Genomic DNA, 18,568 nt, shown 5'->3' with positions numbered 1-18,568 from the left:
GCGCACATTGTCCTACAATTGTACCAGTTACGCATTATCAGTATATCAAATCATTTCACGATGTCGAACCTCCAGAAACATTGATCGCTTTTTTGCTGGACGCTCGCCTTGCTGGAAAGTATTACACCACAGTTCCTGCCTTAACATATCATTCTTTTCAGAGTATGTCAAATAAATAAATTGAATACCAAACACAAGACTTGTACTCATGGCATAACATGCACTTGCAGAGCATTCCTCTGCAATGACAATAAGGGAAAAAAATAAATTATTTCACACTTTAGGCGGTACCACAAGAAATGACACATAGAAAGCAGAATACAAATGCACAAATCTAGCTGGTGGATGGGTTAATCTTTCTCACTCGACACTTCCGCTCGAAGTTAGGATCATCCGACTTCACATTCGATTGGGTAAACAAGGTCACTGTCTCTTCCCTTTGTCTTGTTTTTCAGTTAAAGAGTATTCTCGAGAATGTGTGTGTGTAGTCAGACACTTACACGAGTGTGCAGAGTCATGTGATTTGTCACATGGTCCCTCACAAGCTTTTCTAAGTCACGTGACCACAAGTGGATGTCTCCTGGTTCCTTTGTTTGTTCATTACGTTTGTCTTTTCTTTATTCTTCCCTGCCATGTTGGATCTCGCTTGGACGGATGGTCCTTGGCAGTGGGTTGCAGCAGCTAGTGATCGCCGAAAATCGATTTTCACGTCACGGGATCCCACGGACAAAAGCTCCCTTACCCTGCCCACGTGTGTGCATGGTGAAGACACATTCGGCTCGAACGACAGATACAAGGCACTGGTTGGTGTTCTATGATGTAACAGTGCAGCCATCGGGTAGGAGAAGTTCTTTCATCGAGGTGGAATTTTGCCATTGATACACGAGAGAACAAGACTGACGAACAAAGTGCGAGAGAAAGAGAGCGAGATCCACGCGGAATCCCTCACGAACAGCGCCCTCATCAGCTGGAACAGGTCCTGCAGCACATCTTTCGAAAGTACTCGTTGTTGCAGAAGCGGAACTTCTTGACCAACGGGCAGTACTGAACGGTGATGTCATCTTGGCAGCCTGCACGCGATAATGCACAAAAAGATAAGGAAGAGAACAGTGTTATGACTTATTCCCTTGTAGCGCTACATACTGTACAAAAGGAAATCTGTTTTCATCATGACATATCATATGTGACTCTGCACCTCAAAACAAACAAAAAGTCGCCAGACATGAATTTTAAGTTAAGACCATATTCTGAAAGAGCAGACTTTAAGCTTTAAAATGATGTATAACTCAAATCAAATGGACTCTCCTAACCTATCTAAATATTGGAAAGAAAGCACAAACTCAGGAAAAGTGTGAACTGAGAAAAGAGGCTCTGAAGTACAGTGTCTATTCAAGCGCTTAATCTTTACCAAACCATGATGGCTGTGCGATGAATGGGACAAAAAACAGGAAGTAAACCACCAGAGTAACAACAATGAAGAGATTATCAGATTAAACTGAAATTAAGCATGCCTCATTAACACATTCTGTCCATACTTAATGCCAACTTTCAAAGCAGTAGCTCTATCCCTTCAAAAGTTATTAGAGTTGAAAGTGAAGAGTGTGGACAAGGTTTTTCAGAAAGGAAAAAGGGATTCTAAAGACACACCTGATCACAGTATTCTACCAAAAATGTTCGAGATAAACTGCTAAAAAAACACACTTTCCTGCCCGTTTTATGATACCAAATTTTAGCATAATGTAAAAGAAGACCCACTCTTTCAGAAAATATGAAAAAGTCAAGATCGGCTAGGTTGACCCATTTCACTTATTTTCAGTCCTCACGCAAAATCAGTGTGTGCGACTTTATGTTCGTTTTGAGGTGCACTGTCACATATCGGTAAAGGTCACATTCAAGAATGAATATCCAAATACCATGCAGCAACATTTTCTGTGAATAAAGTCATTCCTAGTACGGAAGATGTTCATCATTTTGGTAGATGTTGAAGGAATAAGATTTATCGGTTGTCATTCATCCCTTTAATATGAATGATCACATAATTATATCAACTACATGTGTAGCTACATTTCAAAGATTGGAATTGAAATCCATTCATTGTAATTCTCAGGATTAGAGGTGATGAGGACACAAGCATATAACCCACTATAGATATTCAAGAAATTAACAAATTAATTTCGTTAACTTCACTTTTCGTCTGTATTTGAGTGCAGTCAATTCTGCTTAAGTTGGATCTACTGGGACAGTGGGATAGTAAAGCATTGTCATAGTTAGGAAATATCTGACTTGCCCTAAAATTTTAATCAGAAACTAAACTTTTCATGCATCACTTTCCCTAATGCAGCATTGACCAACATCCTTTAATGTTAATCATCCTTTGCAGTAAATTAGAGAAGAGCATTTTCAATTTCACTCATACATGCTGATATCATCTATTATGACTACTTTTTTCGTTTTCATATGACCAAACCATAGGGGGATGGATTACGCTTTGATCCAAATATGATCCATCCACTGTAAAAACCAGACGCATTCACGACACGATATTTTTGCAAACTGCAACTAGCATTCAATGCATTATGTAGGCAAAACCTTTCGCGTGTATGTTAGTTTCGTAAATCTTGTCTCCTTGCAAAATTTGCAAAAATTTCATGCAGGTGAATCTTTCTGGTTTTACAGTATCTCCCAAAGTAGTCAACGCCGTGAATGTACTCACTGTCTGGAGGGGCGGGCACCGTCCCGCACGGGCTCTTGCATTGCCGTTGCTGGCTGGGGCGCTCCGCCGTGTGGCAGTAGTGGGGACGAAGGATTACGCCGTTGTAGGCCATACACCTCACCGGTCTCGTCTGTTGGCCCATGCCGCACCTCGTATTGCACTGTCGGGGGAGGGACGGAGCGAGACATCAACATGCAGAGAATTTACAGCATGATCTAATGTGATCACGGATATCTGAAAACTGAATACATTGTAGCAATGCTCTAAATGTTATTCAAATTCATGAAATTGAAATGTTGTTCTGGAAGGTCATATTGCCTTGAATAATGAAGATATGGATCACACAAATTGGTTAAGGATCAAACAATTTTTTTATTTTTTTATAGTCGAGAAAAATATATGAATATATATGTATCTGGTACTTACAGGGACATTTTCCCCCTGATTTATTAGCATATTATGCCGGTTTAAATTTGCCAATTTCATTGGGACCTGTACATCATTCGACATTGAATACCAACAAAATACTGACTCTTGCTTTCACATGGTTTTGAAAATAAATGCAAAGCTTCAGTTTTTGGATTTAAAAAAAGGAGAGAACTTTGGGGGTTTTGAGGACAATAAAGTATACACATGTTGTGTTAGAAATATTTCAGGGAGAGCCAGGATTTCATAACAATCTCTAATATTAGGGAATGTCTTGAATTTCACATTGCCGAACGTAATGTATGAAGTATATATCTTTAACCACCCTGTCAGTGTTTCCAAAGTAAAAGGAATTTGAGTCGTTTTGCAAGGAAACCCCCCTCTTAAAAAAAGGGAGAGAGGGGTATCTCCTCTCTGTCTTCCTCACCTCACTCCAGTCACCAGCTATCCACCTGTTGGGAGGACAGTCACCAAGGTTACAGGGCATCATCGACACCGGCTTTTCGGCCTTGTTGCACATACTGCTGCTATACGTGTGCTGCCTGTCACTGCTCTTGCACTTGACGTTTCGTTGCTTCTGGCTGGGGCCGCAGTTGGCAAAGCACTGTAGGAAGACACACACACACATACATCATAAAGGAGAGTGATTTAAACTGTAATGTTGCTACGCCTGACACATGGACCCTTGGATCTCACAAGAGCCATCATATATTCTTGTTATGTGATCTACAATAGTGCTTTACTAACAAAAAGTACTAGTAAAGATTTCTGGGACCACAGTCCTGCAATTCGCTAATTTCCGTGGGATGCTGGATAGTAAAATAATTGGTTACTTCTGTTCTAAGATCTGACACGGTTTCTGAATACAATGCTCAGGATCCTTTAACAGAAGGAAAGTGATAATATAACAATAAATACCATTATGAGCTTTGACACATTTGTAAAACGTAAGTGTGGGTGACAGAGGAGAGAAAAAAAATCCATCAACTGATTTCTATTGCTTTGAATATCATTTCCAAACCAAGAGTTGTGCGATTTAAGGAAACACCTTTGGAGCAACGTAGAGTTTTGATTGAGAATGTTTTGATTGCATCTGTTGCAATAAAAACAACTTGAGGGAAGAATTTCATGAATTTGAATAGAGTTTTGATGTTGCTGAACATTATTTCAGTCTGGAAGAGATGCCAGTCAATGAAACATCAGGTACGGAGGGGAGGAGAGAGGGGAAAGAAGACTTCACTCACCGGTCCCCAGGGGTCCGGCACCCAGATGGGCGGGCAGACGATCAGGCCACACGCCTCGTGTTCGGGCGGCTTGTGGCCGGTGCAGAGCGACTCGTCCACCACCTCATCCTCGGTCTGCGTCACCTTAGTGGTGCATAGCACCGTCCGCGTCTTCTCGCCGTTGCCGCACGTCTGCGTGCACGGCGACCATGCCATCACCTTCCACCTGTACGCATCCAAAACACACGTGACGATGCATGATTAGTCATCATGCTGAAATGCACATATCATAAGTTGAAATAGCATGCAGAGATACAACCAAATAGAGCGCCCTTACCCTGTCTCTGTTTTTATCACCTGTGCTCTGATTTAACTTTATTTCTCAAATTCAATTTAATTTTCTTGTGTCCCTCTTTTTTTTACCTATGATATTGATAGTGATAATGATAATGATAGAGATAACAGTAATGATGATGATGATGACGGTGACAACTGTAATAGTGAAAGTTATGTTTCTTTGATATGTTATCAGATTGTCATGTTAAGACTACATTTGATCAAGGTATCCCCTTGATATGAATGAAAGGCACAAATGGCAACACTTCAAAAGGATTAATGAATCAATATGTGTTCAGATTTTTGCAAATGTGAAATATATGATAGGATTGTTTGTGAAAATCAGCAAGACTGCTTGAGGTATGTTCCAAGGCTTGGCCAATCATACAACTTTAATATGCACACAACCTGGAGTTTGATTATACAAATGCATTCAGGTGGAACAGATGAGTTGAAAAGCTCCAGATCCTTCAAAGTATGTAAATGTCCATTGATTTGCATCTACTATTGGAGTGGTCAACTGCAGAGGGTTGGATAGTGACCAAGAGGTGTAAACTCACACTGGTGGGCAGGCTTGGACATTGCAGGCTTTGGTCCTCCGGTCAGGCTTGGGGTGGTCACAGAACGTGTCGCTGACAATGGTCTCATCGTCCACTCGGACACACTGCATCTCAGAGATGGACACCCCTGACCAACAGAGACAGTGAGGATATGATATGAAAATTGACTTTATATAATGAACTGCCTTGAATACAAGACATCCAAATGGAATGATACAATATATCAATTCGAAGAACAATAAAAAAGATATAAAAAAGAGTTATCTATAAACTTGATAATCAACTGAATACATGTGTCCACATTTCTATGAGCATGTGAAAAAGGTCTGCCTGGTAGTTTGTTAGCTTTATGTCTGTCTAAAACTTATTTCTTATTCCCTTTTTCATTTAAAAAATGTGTGCAATTCACTTCATTGTGGTACAATCAAAAATCATTTAGGTAAAAGTATATAATTAATCAATTTTTGCATTGCTACATATTTAACCACATGATATAAATTTTGTGAACTTGATTATAATGACATTTAAAGAGCAAATTAAATCAGTTCCCCACGTTTTTTATTTACAGCAATAAGAATCAACAGCAAGAAGATATACAATTAGAGCATGACAACCTCACCTCCAGCGCATGTAACAGAGCACTGCGACCACGCCCCTCTCACCCACGTAAATGCGACCTGTCTGTCGCCCTCGTTGGTGGTCGTTACGGGGCGGTTGAAGCCGTAGTGGATACCATTGTTTTCCTCCTGTACTAGCAGCTGCATGAGGATGAATGTAGAAACACACAACGACATTAATCTTCCACAGTATACACCTGTATATCCACATTGCTGAGTTCAATGATATTGATAATGGGGACTCTAACACCTGACAGGTAATAGTGCAACTTATTGTTAATTTTCTTGTTTCCATTCAAACTAACTAACATTATTTCAGTTTGTTTGTAACTTTGACAATACAACAAATGCATGAAGTGAGGAAAAATGGCAGAGCCATTTTGAACAATGCAATTGTGATTGAGAATGAATAAAAGCATAGTGATATGGTGAAGATTCAAAAAATATATTTTCTAAAAAATGTGGAATAATCACCATGACAACAAGTTCCTGATTGGTTGGTCCTAAGGCTGTCAGCGACTCTGGCGCCGTGTCGGGTCTCTCGTAGACAAACGTGGTTCCCGCAACGTCGTAAGACTTGGGCCAGTCGATCATCCACTCGGCATTGATGTAGTAATCGTTGTCAACTGACTTCAGAGCTGGGGACAGGTAGGATGAGAAGGCATTCATACATTATCACAGCTTTTAAAAACTGCTTCATTGAGATCTGGATATAAGATACCAAAAATATCTAAATCTCTCTTATTGCCCCATCCTGAGGACAATTGTGTAGGACGCATCACACTTGAGCCAACTTATTGCAAATGCCTTTAAAAATGGTTGAAGAATAACGTCTCCCAACGTTTTGTATAAACTCTTACCTTTACTACACCAGAGTTTTTTTTTAAAGAAATAAAAAACTACATCAATGTCACTCGAGAATTCCGCCTTTTAAATGACAATGAGAGTTGGATTATGATGGTCCAAATAAATTCACTGGAAATCAAGAGTAGGCATTCCTATTGTTTTCCCCTCCAACATAAAGAGGTTTCCAGCTGTACTATTCAGAGGAAAGGTCTGAATTACCTACCTCTACAACATACCAGCTTATGAAAGGAATCTAATTTTCAGGGTTGCAAAAGGGATACACAAACTTTAACCCATTGAGGACAGTTTGATTTTGCTACAACCAGCATTTCCCATAGACACCTGCCCGAGTATACTTGGGACTTGTCCTCAACGGGTTAAATGCAAGTTACAGCAGAGTCTGCTGCCAACACTTTTTCCTTCCTTCCATCCTTCCGCAAAACTCACCGAGGTAATTCCTGGAGATGGCCGACTCCCGGAGGGTGATGTGGACGGAGCCGGGAGGAATGGTGAGGATCTCCTGGTAGTCGCCGACCTCGAGGGGTTCGTTGAAGAGGCCGCCTACGGTGACGCAGGAGCTGCCGTCGCCCCCGCACACCCGACACTTGTCTTCCCTGACCTCCGACCCCAGCACCTTGTCGCATCCTACCGCCTGCGAGCAGCAGAAGGGCGTGATAAAATGTGGAAGAGAAATTATTATTGATGATGCCATTCCATGGAAAAGAAGTTCAATATTGATGCTAATGCGTAAAGCAGTATTAATTTGAGGTCTCTTGAGCTCGGAAGCCAGTGCTTCATTTTAAAAGATTTGAAGCTAAGTGTTTGGGTATATGAAAAATTGATGGTTGTTTTGAACAGCGATTGTAATGCAAGTGAGGACACATAACAAGAATTATTTTCAATACACTGAGAAAGCGTGAGGTGCGCTTCCAGATTCTAGATTTTGACAGCTTTAAAGGACAAGTTCACCTTCATAAACATAAGGATTGAGAAAATGCAACAATATTAGTAGAACACATCAGTGAAAGTTTGAGGAAAATTGGACAATCTGTGAAAAAATTATGAATTTTTTAAATTTTTGTGTTGGAACTGCTGGATGAGGAGACTACTACAGCTTGTGAGTCATATGCGTACAACAGTATAAAGAAAATGTAAAAGAAAATTCAACATATTTTCACTTTTTTCGCATAATAAAAGAGCACTTGACTTGCCTCTTTCTAAAGGCAGGGGGAATAATATTACCCATAACATTTGTCGGTAACGAGTCAGGGGAATGTGTCCTTTTTTTCAAAAGATGGAATTTTGTGAAATTCTCTTTATATTTTCCTTATATTGTTGTACGCATGTGACATCTAAGTTATTCATACACTGCAGTAGTCTTCTCATCCAGCGGTTACTGCACAAAAACTTCAAAAATTCATAACTTTTGAACGGATTGTCCGATTTTCCTCAAACTTTCAATGATGTGTTCTACTAATATTGCTACATTCTCTCAATCCTTATGTTTATGAAGGTGAACTTGTCCTTTAAGCAAATTTTTGATATTCTACCCTTACAGCAATGATGATCATTTCATCATAACTCTTTAAACCTTTACTAACATCACTTCATCTGATCATCTTATGATTCCTTTACTGAATTACATGTCTTGATTTGGTATCATATCGGTCAATTGCTGATGAATTGATAAAAAATGAAAATGTTATGGACAAAAAATTGGATTGCGTTAAACTACATAAAGCAGAGTTGAGCTGGGCTGAAATAAAAGCTCGAGTTGAGTGGGGTTGGTTTGAGGTGAATCCAAATGCATTGAGCAGCATTGTGTTGAGCTTGAGTTCGAGTTCACGTTGAACTAAATCATATTGAAATATGGTTACACAAACAAAGAGTGGACAGTCCAAACTTAGGTCCTACTTACATGGCACTTCCCATTGATGCAGATGTCCAGCGATTCGGGCCGGTAGAGCTCTGGGTAGCAGCGTGTGCCGTCCACCACCTTGGGCACGCGCCGCAGGTGGTTGCCCCCCGAGGAGATGCAGGAGAGTTGGCAGGGCTCGGGGTTGTTGCCGATGTACGGCTCCCACGTGTAGTACTGACCGTGGTAGATCTCGTTGTCGAAGGCCGAGCACTGGACGGCGCGGAAGTCCCTCGAGTTCTCGGGACACTCCTGGATGGTTCAGGCAAGGGGGAGGCTTGCGTGAGAGATTACTGATTTAAACTTAATTACATGTATTACCCTTTTTGTACCAGGCACTTTGGACAGTGTGTACAATGCTATGGGATTTTCTGTGTCAATCAGTACTCAAAGCACACTTGGGGTTAAAGGGGATGGCTAGTAACCGATCAGTGGGAATCAGTGGGTATGCTGGAGGGTGATTGTTCCAATCCTTATGGGATTCATTTAAGAGTACATTATATATCTATTGTTGTGTGAAAATTATTTGCTTCAGAATGATCTCATATTCGAGTAATGTGCAGTTTAATGTTCTAGGTTAGCGTGTCTGGTCAGTGACGGGGCATTAATCTGCACATTACTTGAATATGAGACTGTTCTGAAGCAAATAATTTTCACACAACAGTAGATATATAATGTACTCTTAAATGAATCCCACAAGGATTGGAACTATCATCCCTCAGCATTCCCACTGATTCCCACTGATCGGTTACTAGCCATCCCCTTTAAAGTACTCATGTCACTCAGCTATTTTTCCTTCTCAGCAATACAACAACTGGTCAAGAGCATTTTTTATGTTCTTTTTTGTGCTCTACACTAATCAGAAGAACATAGAGGCCTATCACGTATTGCTGGGGAATAAATATACAAAATATTCATTGCTTTGCTTTTAATGGTGAACTCTTTCTTCTAATAAACCATCATTACCAATGAATAACTCAATTGACTTTGCATTCTTTGGGCAGCACAAATGCAACCAATCCCACAACTATTCCTGGAGAATGTGATTAAACATAATGAAGCTGCGTTTCTTTTACTAATTATTGTCGCCAGAGATTCTAAATGTTCTGCATAGACAAATGGTAGACAAATCATTCATCTACTCTCACTTATTTCAAAGAAGAAATTTACGGGGGGGGGGGGGGTTAATTTGTCACAATGGCTTGTATCAGAGGATGCACATACTTTGAAAGTCAAGTGATTGTTTGTAATGTCAAAGGTCCTTGTTTCATTGCTCCAATAGGTAGACCTATCTAACGTGATGGAGCTATTCCGTAAGGAGACATCGACGTGTGAGATACTTACATCTGTGTTACAGGAACGGTATCTACTCCTCTCACCGGTGCAATACTGCCCTCTGTTTCTTGGTCTGAAAAGAAGCAAGAAAAGGAAAATAAGAGACATGAGGAAGGAATGATGAATCATATAGTTTGACAATAAAGATTGCAATAAAGTATTCAACCAAATTTGTGAAGTTTCTCCTTTTCTGATCATCTACACATTCTGTTTGTAGAGAGGCAGCCAGACATGGCAAATTCACCCAGATCTAATTCTATCATATCCAATCAAGAGTGAAGTCCAAAACAAAGCTGAGAGGTGACACGGGTTAACCCGTTGAGGACGCATTTCCCATAGACGCTTGCCCGAGTATACTTGGGACTCATCCTCAACGGGTTAAACAATAGACCAAGCACACCTTCAAGATTTGAATTATGCCTTACATTGTAAATGCATGCATATTCTGATAATATATGAATATATTCTTATATCTCATTCCTCACTACTTGTTTCATCTGTGATTATTGTGCCCTCACTTTTGTATGAGTGTTTATATTCAGTGACAACACATTTTTGTATTGATGCAAAAGTGATCACTACAAATATCAGCAAATGCTCCACCATTAAATGGTACAATGTATTTTCACTCAAAACCTGTGAAAGTGTCACCACATCCTCACTCAACAACATAGCAACCATCGTCACCGGGCGTGGCTGGATGTTGCGACTCACTCTGGATTATTGCACTGTCGCTCCGAGTTGGACACCCCTCCTCCGCAGGTCCTGGAACACTCAGACCAGGAGGACCAGGCCCCCCAGGAGCCGTCCACCGCCTGGGGCTTGGTCCCATACTTGACGCAGTCCCCAAGGTAGCACCACTGGTGGTGGAAAAGTGCACAGGAGTAGCATCATTAAAGGTGGAGGTAGTAGCAAAAGGTTGGATTGGGTAGCAATAGAGTAGCAGCTATACATGACATGTTCAGTACTGGATATACATGGAGTGAAACTGGTGGCAGCTAGAGCAGTAGAAGTATACTAATCATACAGACAGTCAGTGATGGTATGGAAATCATGAAGAAAATGGTGATGATGACAATGATGACGATGATGATGATGATGATGATGATGATGATGATGATGATGATGATGATGATGATTGTAATATGATGGTCGCTATGATGACAATGATAATGACGACTGTACTGATGACAGTGGTAGTGACGGGAATGATGATGATGAGGATAGCTACGGTGACACCGCTGATGGACATAGAGGAGATAGAGTGGGGTTGACATGGCAATGACAGGGATGATGATATGGATGACAAAGAACATCTGGTGATGTCATAACAGTAAATGGTGCATCCCACTATCAATGACTGGAAGATGATACGGCTATCAACAATGATGGTAGTCATGGTGATGATGACAGTGATAATGATGACGATTAACCATCACAGCGCACATTGCTAATTGTGGGGAGGTGGAAAGACAAAATGAAAATGACATGAAAAGTACATATTTGTAAGTCTGCACATCATGTCCATTCAGCTGTCCATAGGGAGAAATATAAAACTTACTCCTTCTGCAAAATGAGGCGTGTCACACCGGGTCCCCTCTGCGGCTGGGGTACCCGTTCTCCAGCAAGCTCTTGTGTTTGGCTTCTGACACGCCAGCTCTCTACATATATTCTGGAAAACAAAAATTAGACAAAGATAATTGTTATATGACTACATACAACGCAGACATGGCCATCTTTATCTCTACACATATTCTGGAAGCCACAAAGTTTGGCCTAATGATGTAATCAACTGCTATGTGATTTAATACACAGATGTGGGAATCTATGATTGAAATCTTCACAGGTCATACATCACAGTCATCAAGGACAGATATTCTAACATTTAAGAATGCAATTATCATCGCACACACACAAAAAGCATGTGGATCTTTAATGAAAACCATCGGCAAAGTGCTGCAACGAGAAATCATGATTTACGTAGATACAAAATCTAATAATCACAATGTATGGGATGATTAACACATGTAGAACACAATCTAGCATGTCATTTAAATCTCTTTGCAAGATGTACAATTGGACAATTTTCTTGTCAACGAATGCACATCACAATCATTGCTGATGATGAATTGAGATAATCCTCGGCTATATGAGAGAAGAAAAAAAATAGAACAACCCAGCTGAGCATGAAACCGAAGTCAGCCACTCCCTTCAACAATAGATGGGATTTTAATAGCTGTATGCCCAGGAGCCGTGTAAAGTTACCTTGAAGGCTGCTACAATGTATGTACTATATGCATCGAAGTAGGTCCCGCGGGACAAACGAGCTGTGACTAATAAAAAAGATGATGGCTATAAAGATGCCTCTCAGAACCGACTCCTCACAATGTTGTGGAAGTACCACACAAACGATTCGCGGGGACTGTGGTTCTGGTTGACGAGAACACTTATGACAGATAGTCACCCGAGTATGAAATCTGGGAGGTTTGCTGACAAATGGAAAAGGATAATGTTTCTTCCCACAAGTAAAGCACTGCCTGAAAGGGGAGAATGAGTAGGCTGATGATATTTAACTCAAGGAGGGCCAGCGTGACGGCCGAAACCACCGGGGCTGATAAAAATCTCCCGAGATGCCAATCCCAGAAGTGTATTTACGAGAGGTATCATTCATGTTGATGCAGGCAATTTACCCCGCACGGTTACTCATATTACATTCACATCAATATTGTCAAATCCAGGTTAAAAATAAAACTCTGTCAAACCTAAAAAAAATATGATGTTTTTCCCTGTCAATTTGCAAGAAATTTAAAACGACTTTCATGATCTTGGCACGATGCCCTTCAAATGAGTTCTAGTTGATAAACTGTTTTGGAATCCCTACAAATATCAAATCAAAAAATCATCAATATCAAACCAAAAAACACTGAGTGCACAGTAAGAGCACTGCTATCATTTCCAGTTTCCTGTGTGTGGATGGAATACATTTCAATGTGTTTTTGTCACACTCTTCAATTTAGATCACTGTCAATGGGAAGCTAAGCTGGGTAGGTAATGTGAAAATTTCGTGAAGATTTCGGAGTGTCATAGAGAATAGGTTAACACTCTCATCACCAACCATCTCAAATACCATTCACATTTGTACACAGCAAAGCCACCACCGGCAATAGCAGGCTTAAAGGTGGTATATCTCTTTTTCAAATGTCTCTTGATTTTACATGGTTGAAGAATGACATCTCCTGACATTTTTTAAATAAAATCTTACGGTAATACAACTCAAGGAGTTTTTTAACCCATTGAGGACGGTTTGATTTTGCTACAACACGCATTTCCCATAGATGCTTGCCCAACGGGTTAAAAAGGAAATGAAAAACTAACCCAATGTCACTACAGAATACGCTCCCTTTTGTACCGAGAATAACATTTTTTTCCCCATGGGGGGGGGGGGGAATAAATTCACTGGAAATATATAGTATTGTTTCCCCAACAATCATAAAGAAATTTCCAGTCTAATTATTCTGAGGAAAGGTGGGCATTACCTGCATATGTACATCATACCTCTACAATATGTCAGCTTATGAAAGGAATCTAATTTTCAGGGTTGCAAAAGGGACATACAAATTCACTTTGCTCGTGTGTGTGGTTCTCACATTTGTGTTGCATGCTTTGGCCCCGGTCCCGTACTGCAGGCGGCACTGTTCGTTCCCGTCCACCAGCTGGCCCGGCATGGCAGTGGGCAGCCAGTAGTCGGCTAGTTCAGGCACATCATCTAAACACACAGCCTTGCCTGACCTGTTTATGAATGACAGGAAGAGAAGAGAGAGAGAGAAATAGAAAGACAGACATTACATATAAACATATGAATATATACCTGCCTATTTGTGTTTCAAATAACACTGTGAAGTCAATAAAGAAAGAAAGATAGAAAGAAAAACTTTGCATATGTGACCGTGCACCACAAAACCAACAAAAAGTCGCACCCCTTGATTTTAAGTGAGGACTCAAAAAAGGTGAAATGGGTCAACCAAGTCAATATTAAGTTTTTCATATTATCTGAAACAGCTACCCTTGTTCTATATCATTCTTAAGTTTGGGATCATAAAATGATTGGGAAAGTGCATTTTTAGCAGTTTTTCTGCAACCCTTTTTTTTGTGTGAAGTAGTGAGATCAGGTATGTCTTAGAGGCCCCTTTTCATTACTTTATAATCCTTTGCACACTCTTCACTTTCAAGTCTGATAACTTTTGAAGCGATAATGCTACTGCTTTGAAAGTTGGCAGTAATCATGTAAAGAATGTGTTAATAGAGCATGCTTAATTGCAACTTAATCTGATAATCCCTTCACTGTTGTTGCTCCAGTGGTTTAAGCCCGTTTTTTTTTTGTCACATTCATCGCACAGCTAGCACGGTTTGGTAAAGATTAAGCGCTTGAATAGACAGATAGACCCTGTACTTCAGAGCCTCTTTTCTCGGTTCACACTTTTCCAGAGTGTGCTCTTTCTTTCCAATATTTACATAGGTTAGGGGAGTCCATTTCATTTGAGCTATACATCATTGTAAAGCTTAGAGTCTGCTCTTTCAGAATCTTCCCTTAACTAAAAATCCATGTCTGGCAACTTTTTGTGTGTTTTGTGGTGCAGGGTCACATATAAACATATAAAAAAACCTGTCTATTTGTGTGTCATAGAACACTGTGAAGTCAATAAAGAGAGATAGAAAGACAAACATTACATATAAACATATAAATATATACCTGTCTATTTTCATATGATTCAAAGAACACTATAAAGTCAATAAAGAAAGAGAGATGCTTTACATGCAAATGCATATGTTTTAGAGAACACTGTGAAGTCAAAGAGAAAGAGATATATAACATAGTAATATATGTGTTTCAGTTAACACTGTGAAATTACAGACATAACATATGTTTCAGAGAAACCTGGGAATTCAAAAAGAGAGAGATACATATATCATACACAGGGAGAGATACATTGTATATCATACATAAAAGTATGTGTTTCTGAAAGCACTATGAAGTTGCAAAATAAAATCCAGGCCTGCAGTCCAAAGGAAATGAGAACAAAATGTGTCCTTAATCAACAGTTGCCCCTCCCAAGACAACAAGAAGGAAATATTTCCAAAGGGAGATGTACTTTTATTTCTACAGGTTCCTATTCACTTCGGCAGATGCCTGTACAGAGTGGCTCTTTAAAATGGATATGGTAAGTTCTATGACTGAAAAAAAGGACAAGAGCTAATAAAACACAGGCATATCTTCAAGAAATATCATAGTTTCTCAAAATGTGATACAGATAATCAGCCATGTCTAACTGTTTAGGAGATAGAGTCGCAATGCATAAAAACAAGACGAGATCAAGAGATACAAAGAATTAACGAATCATACAAAAGTACCCTAAACATGCACACAAGAAATGCATCTTTCTTTATTGTTCCCTTGCTAAAAAAAAAAAAAATTAAATTAAATTTTGCTGTAGTTACGTTTAAATTCATGAAGTCACACTGATAAAAGATATGTGGTAAAATGTTAAAGCATCCACTTTCTCCCCTTAGCCCTGTGTTCAACTTGATGTTACAGACATCGGTAAGAAATAAATGTCACTTAGCGGCATTGTCTGGAAACTATGGGAAATTAACAATTACAGCAGAGAGCGCAGAGCAGAACTTTATCAGCACAGCTTACAGTGCAACATATCTCTCTCTCTATATGTACGTATATATTCATTGAGGAAATGCGTGAAATAGGATTGGTGGGGTTTCCATGGCAAGCATTCCATGGAGAATTCAGTGCCCACTATCAGCGGTGAGGTCACGCAAGACTAGAATGGTCTCGCCACACTGCTCTTCACAGTGGGTTTAAATGGCTTGATTTTAAAGAGACTAAATCAATGGCAATCTATATAAAGCACCATTTTAAGTACAATTTACTTGGTGGAAAAAAAAAATAGCATCCATCACTCTGGCTACTGATTTCACCTTTTCTTCTCATCCACATTTCTTCACTCTGTGTCCATGACTTTAAACAAACTTTCTAACCCGTTGGGGACGAGTCCCGAGTATACTCGAGCAAGCGTCTATGGAAAATGTGTGTTGTAGCAAAATCAAACCATCCTCAATGGGTTAATGTCAAGTACACATACACACAGTATTTGTTTCTCGCTGTCCTGTAACTGGCTGTCCAGTCAGCTTGTCTATTCATCATTACCTTCTAATCCTCTCTGATCCTAATCTACGTATATATCTTTTCTCATTCATCTCTCTCTCTCTATACTGTAGTCATTGCAATACATCCATTTGATATCTATATCCTCTTCTGGGGTGTATTCTGCTAAGAATGCTTCTTCACATTTCATTGCCTTTCAATCTGAAAGATACAAGGAGTAGGTGAAGAAATTGAGTGGTGTCACCCACCACTGAAATTCTCCAAGTTAAATGGGGGTTCAGCTACTCACTAGCAGGTAAACTCGGTCTGAACAGGGTAAGAATTTGAAGCACCCAGCTCAAGGGTGGTCCGTGGATGAAGCCACTCTCATCTTCTTTTCTTCTTCTTTTCGTTTTTTCTGACTGAAAGCACGCTCTTCACTCTTTAACACTTTGCACCCACTTCTAGGAAATATATCAACTGGCAAAGGTAAATAGGCGGCTGATATATGAAGCTTCCATCAACAAATAGCCTTGATGCATGGAGGGGAGAGAGAAACGAGGAGGCATCACTTATAGCTTGGATGGCAGGCACTCTCTTCAAAGTCAGGTAATCAATCACTTCTTGACCTTACGAAAATCTCAGCTTTCTGGCTACCATCCCCGCCGCCCGCGCCGCCGCGCCCTTCACACGCTGGAGAATTTTGATGGGCTGCTACCCAGAGGAGTGTGGGGGTAGTGCTCGTGCCTTTGTACGGGAAGCCTGAACTTGAAGCAAGGAGGTGACTTGTAGAAATTCATCTCAGAGCTTAGTTTTTAGGGCAAGAAGGTGACTTGTCGAAAACTCTCTGAGGCACCTTGTTTATGATGATAAGGCAAGAGGGCGACTCTTGCACACTCATCTGTAAGCACTCTATTTTGGACAAGGCAGGGAAAGATCAACACGTTGAAATTCATCTTTTCTGCTCATTCAGGAATGACAAGGTGACATGGTTTAAACTTGCCGAGGTACCTTGCTTGGGGCGAGTAACCATGCTTAAAACAAGTCGGCTTGTTGCCCCACATTTAAGCTTGTGTACCTTCTCTGTACTGTGTGCGGCACAAGCAGTAGGTTCTGACCTTCAGTCCCTAGTACCCAAAAAGTTTATAGAATCGGTTTACAAGGAAATGTGTGTAGAAAGTGGGAGGGGAGACAGCAAACAGAGGTTCAACTACTCTGGAAAATGTAAATCATTACAGTTATGACTCTTCAAGCGAATACCTGCTATGGCATTCCTTAGAGAATACGACACTGTAAATGCACAGGTGTTGCTGTAAAATTAACTGGATCACAGGCATGCCTTCCTCGACAAACACTGTTTCCTCTTTTAAGGCCATGTTTGTCCTCCATGGGGCCATCGTGGAGGTACCCAGGGGGACCTGCAACTGACCTTCTCAGTTGACCACAAGTTCAACCTTGATTTTTACCGATAAGAAGCTGCAGCAATGACCTGTGTCTATACCAGTAGAGTATCTGTTTGCAATATTTTGGCCTTGTGCAGAGTATGCTTAAACTGTACAACTGTCCTAAAATATGATTGGATAGTGTTTTAAAAATTTCAAAGAATGATAAAACTTCTGTTCCTACCTATCTTCCTAGATACCTATTCTATCTACAGTGTATCTGTCTGTGTGTGTTTAAGTGTGTGTGAGTGTCTCTATGAAGGCATAGATCTATGTGAAGGAATGTTAACAATGATTTACAATGCAGCTACAAGTATAGGTATATCTATACAGCTATATCAAGATATGTACAGCAGACCCATGGAATACATTCATGAGATTTTATACCACAGCATCCAAGAGAATGATAAAATGTGCATCCCTTTAAAGGTGGGCCAGAATTCTTATACCCTGTATAAATTTCCCCAAAAATAAATGAATAAAGGGGGGGGTCACAGTTTAATGATTTGTTTGCTTTTTTCAGAAAGCACTGACAATCCCATCACATTAAAAGAAAAAAATTCTACAGCAGCCACATACACTTATCATTATTGCAAGTAACATCCCTCCATGGAAAAATCTTGTGCTTAACATGCACAATCCAATTAAAAACATGATGCACAACTACAAAGATTTGCAGAACAAAAGAACCTTTTCATGCCCTCTTTGTTTTTGTAGGGTGTCAACAATGTTCACTTGGGCGGGGAAAAAAAACCCAACATATGCCAGCAAGCCCTTTGTCTATGCCAGAGTCAATCAAACTTGCACTTTATGCATGGTAGGCTGTGAACCCTGAAAGTTCACCAAAACTTAATTACCACGATCACTAATCAACACCCAACCGTGTACTTTTGGCCAAAGTTTCATAAAGAGAAATGAGTGCCCACTCACTGTAAACGGTACCACAGTGTACTAACAAACAATCTCTATTCTCCGGAAATGAAATAAATGTAATAAAA

The 18,568-nt window shown here is 40.1% G+C and overlaps 1 protein-coding gene across 1 annotated transcript in view; it reads right to left on the bottom strand.

The window, feature by feature from the left end:
* Nucleotides 1–202: 202 nt before the first annotated feature.
* The window catches only part of LOC139719244 (A disintegrin and metalloproteinase with thrombospondin motifs 6-like), a 152,617-nt gene continuing 134,251 nt past the window's right edge, over nucleotides 203–18,568 (bottom strand). Inside the window, exons 10-22 of the mRNA XM_071630673.1 lie at nucleotides 13,619–13,760; nucleotides 11,533–11,643; nucleotides 10,686–10,831; nucleotides 9,981–10,044; nucleotides 8,640–8,888; nucleotides 7,169–7,373; nucleotides 6,350–6,513; nucleotides 5,878–6,016; nucleotides 5,259–5,385; nucleotides 4,384–4,588; nucleotides 3,567–3,743; nucleotides 2,714–2,873; nucleotides 203–1,070 (exon numbers count right to left, since the gene is read on the bottom strand). Coding sequence (XP_071486774.1) covers nucleotides 964–1,070; nucleotides 2,714–2,873; nucleotides 3,567–3,743; nucleotides 4,384–4,588; nucleotides 5,259–5,385; nucleotides 5,878–6,016; nucleotides 6,350–6,513; nucleotides 7,169–7,373; nucleotides 8,640–8,888; nucleotides 9,981–10,044; nucleotides 10,686–10,831; nucleotides 11,533–11,643; nucleotides 13,619–13,760 — 1,996 coding nt within the window. The 3' untranslated portion in view covers nucleotides 203–963. The remainder of the gene's footprint in view (nucleotides 1,071–2,713; nucleotides 2,874–3,566; nucleotides 3,744–4,383; nucleotides 4,589–5,258; nucleotides 5,386–5,877; nucleotides 6,017–6,349; nucleotides 6,514–7,168; nucleotides 7,374–8,639; nucleotides 8,889–9,980; nucleotides 10,045–10,685; nucleotides 10,832–11,532; nucleotides 11,644–13,618; nucleotides 13,761–18,568) is intronic.

This window comes from Diadema antillarum, unplaced genomic scaffold (genome assembly GCF_040938485.1).
Source record: "Diadema antillarum isolate AM-2024a unplaced genomic scaffold, OU_Dant_1.0 scf00000107, whole genome shotgun sequence".
Classification (NCBI taxonomy): domain Eukaryota; kingdom Metazoa; phylum Echinodermata; class Echinoidea; order Diadematoida; family Diadematidae; genus Diadema; species Diadema antillarum.
The sequence above is the reverse complement of the archived record's forward strand: the minus strand, read 5'-3'. Positions and strand labels throughout refer to the sequence as shown.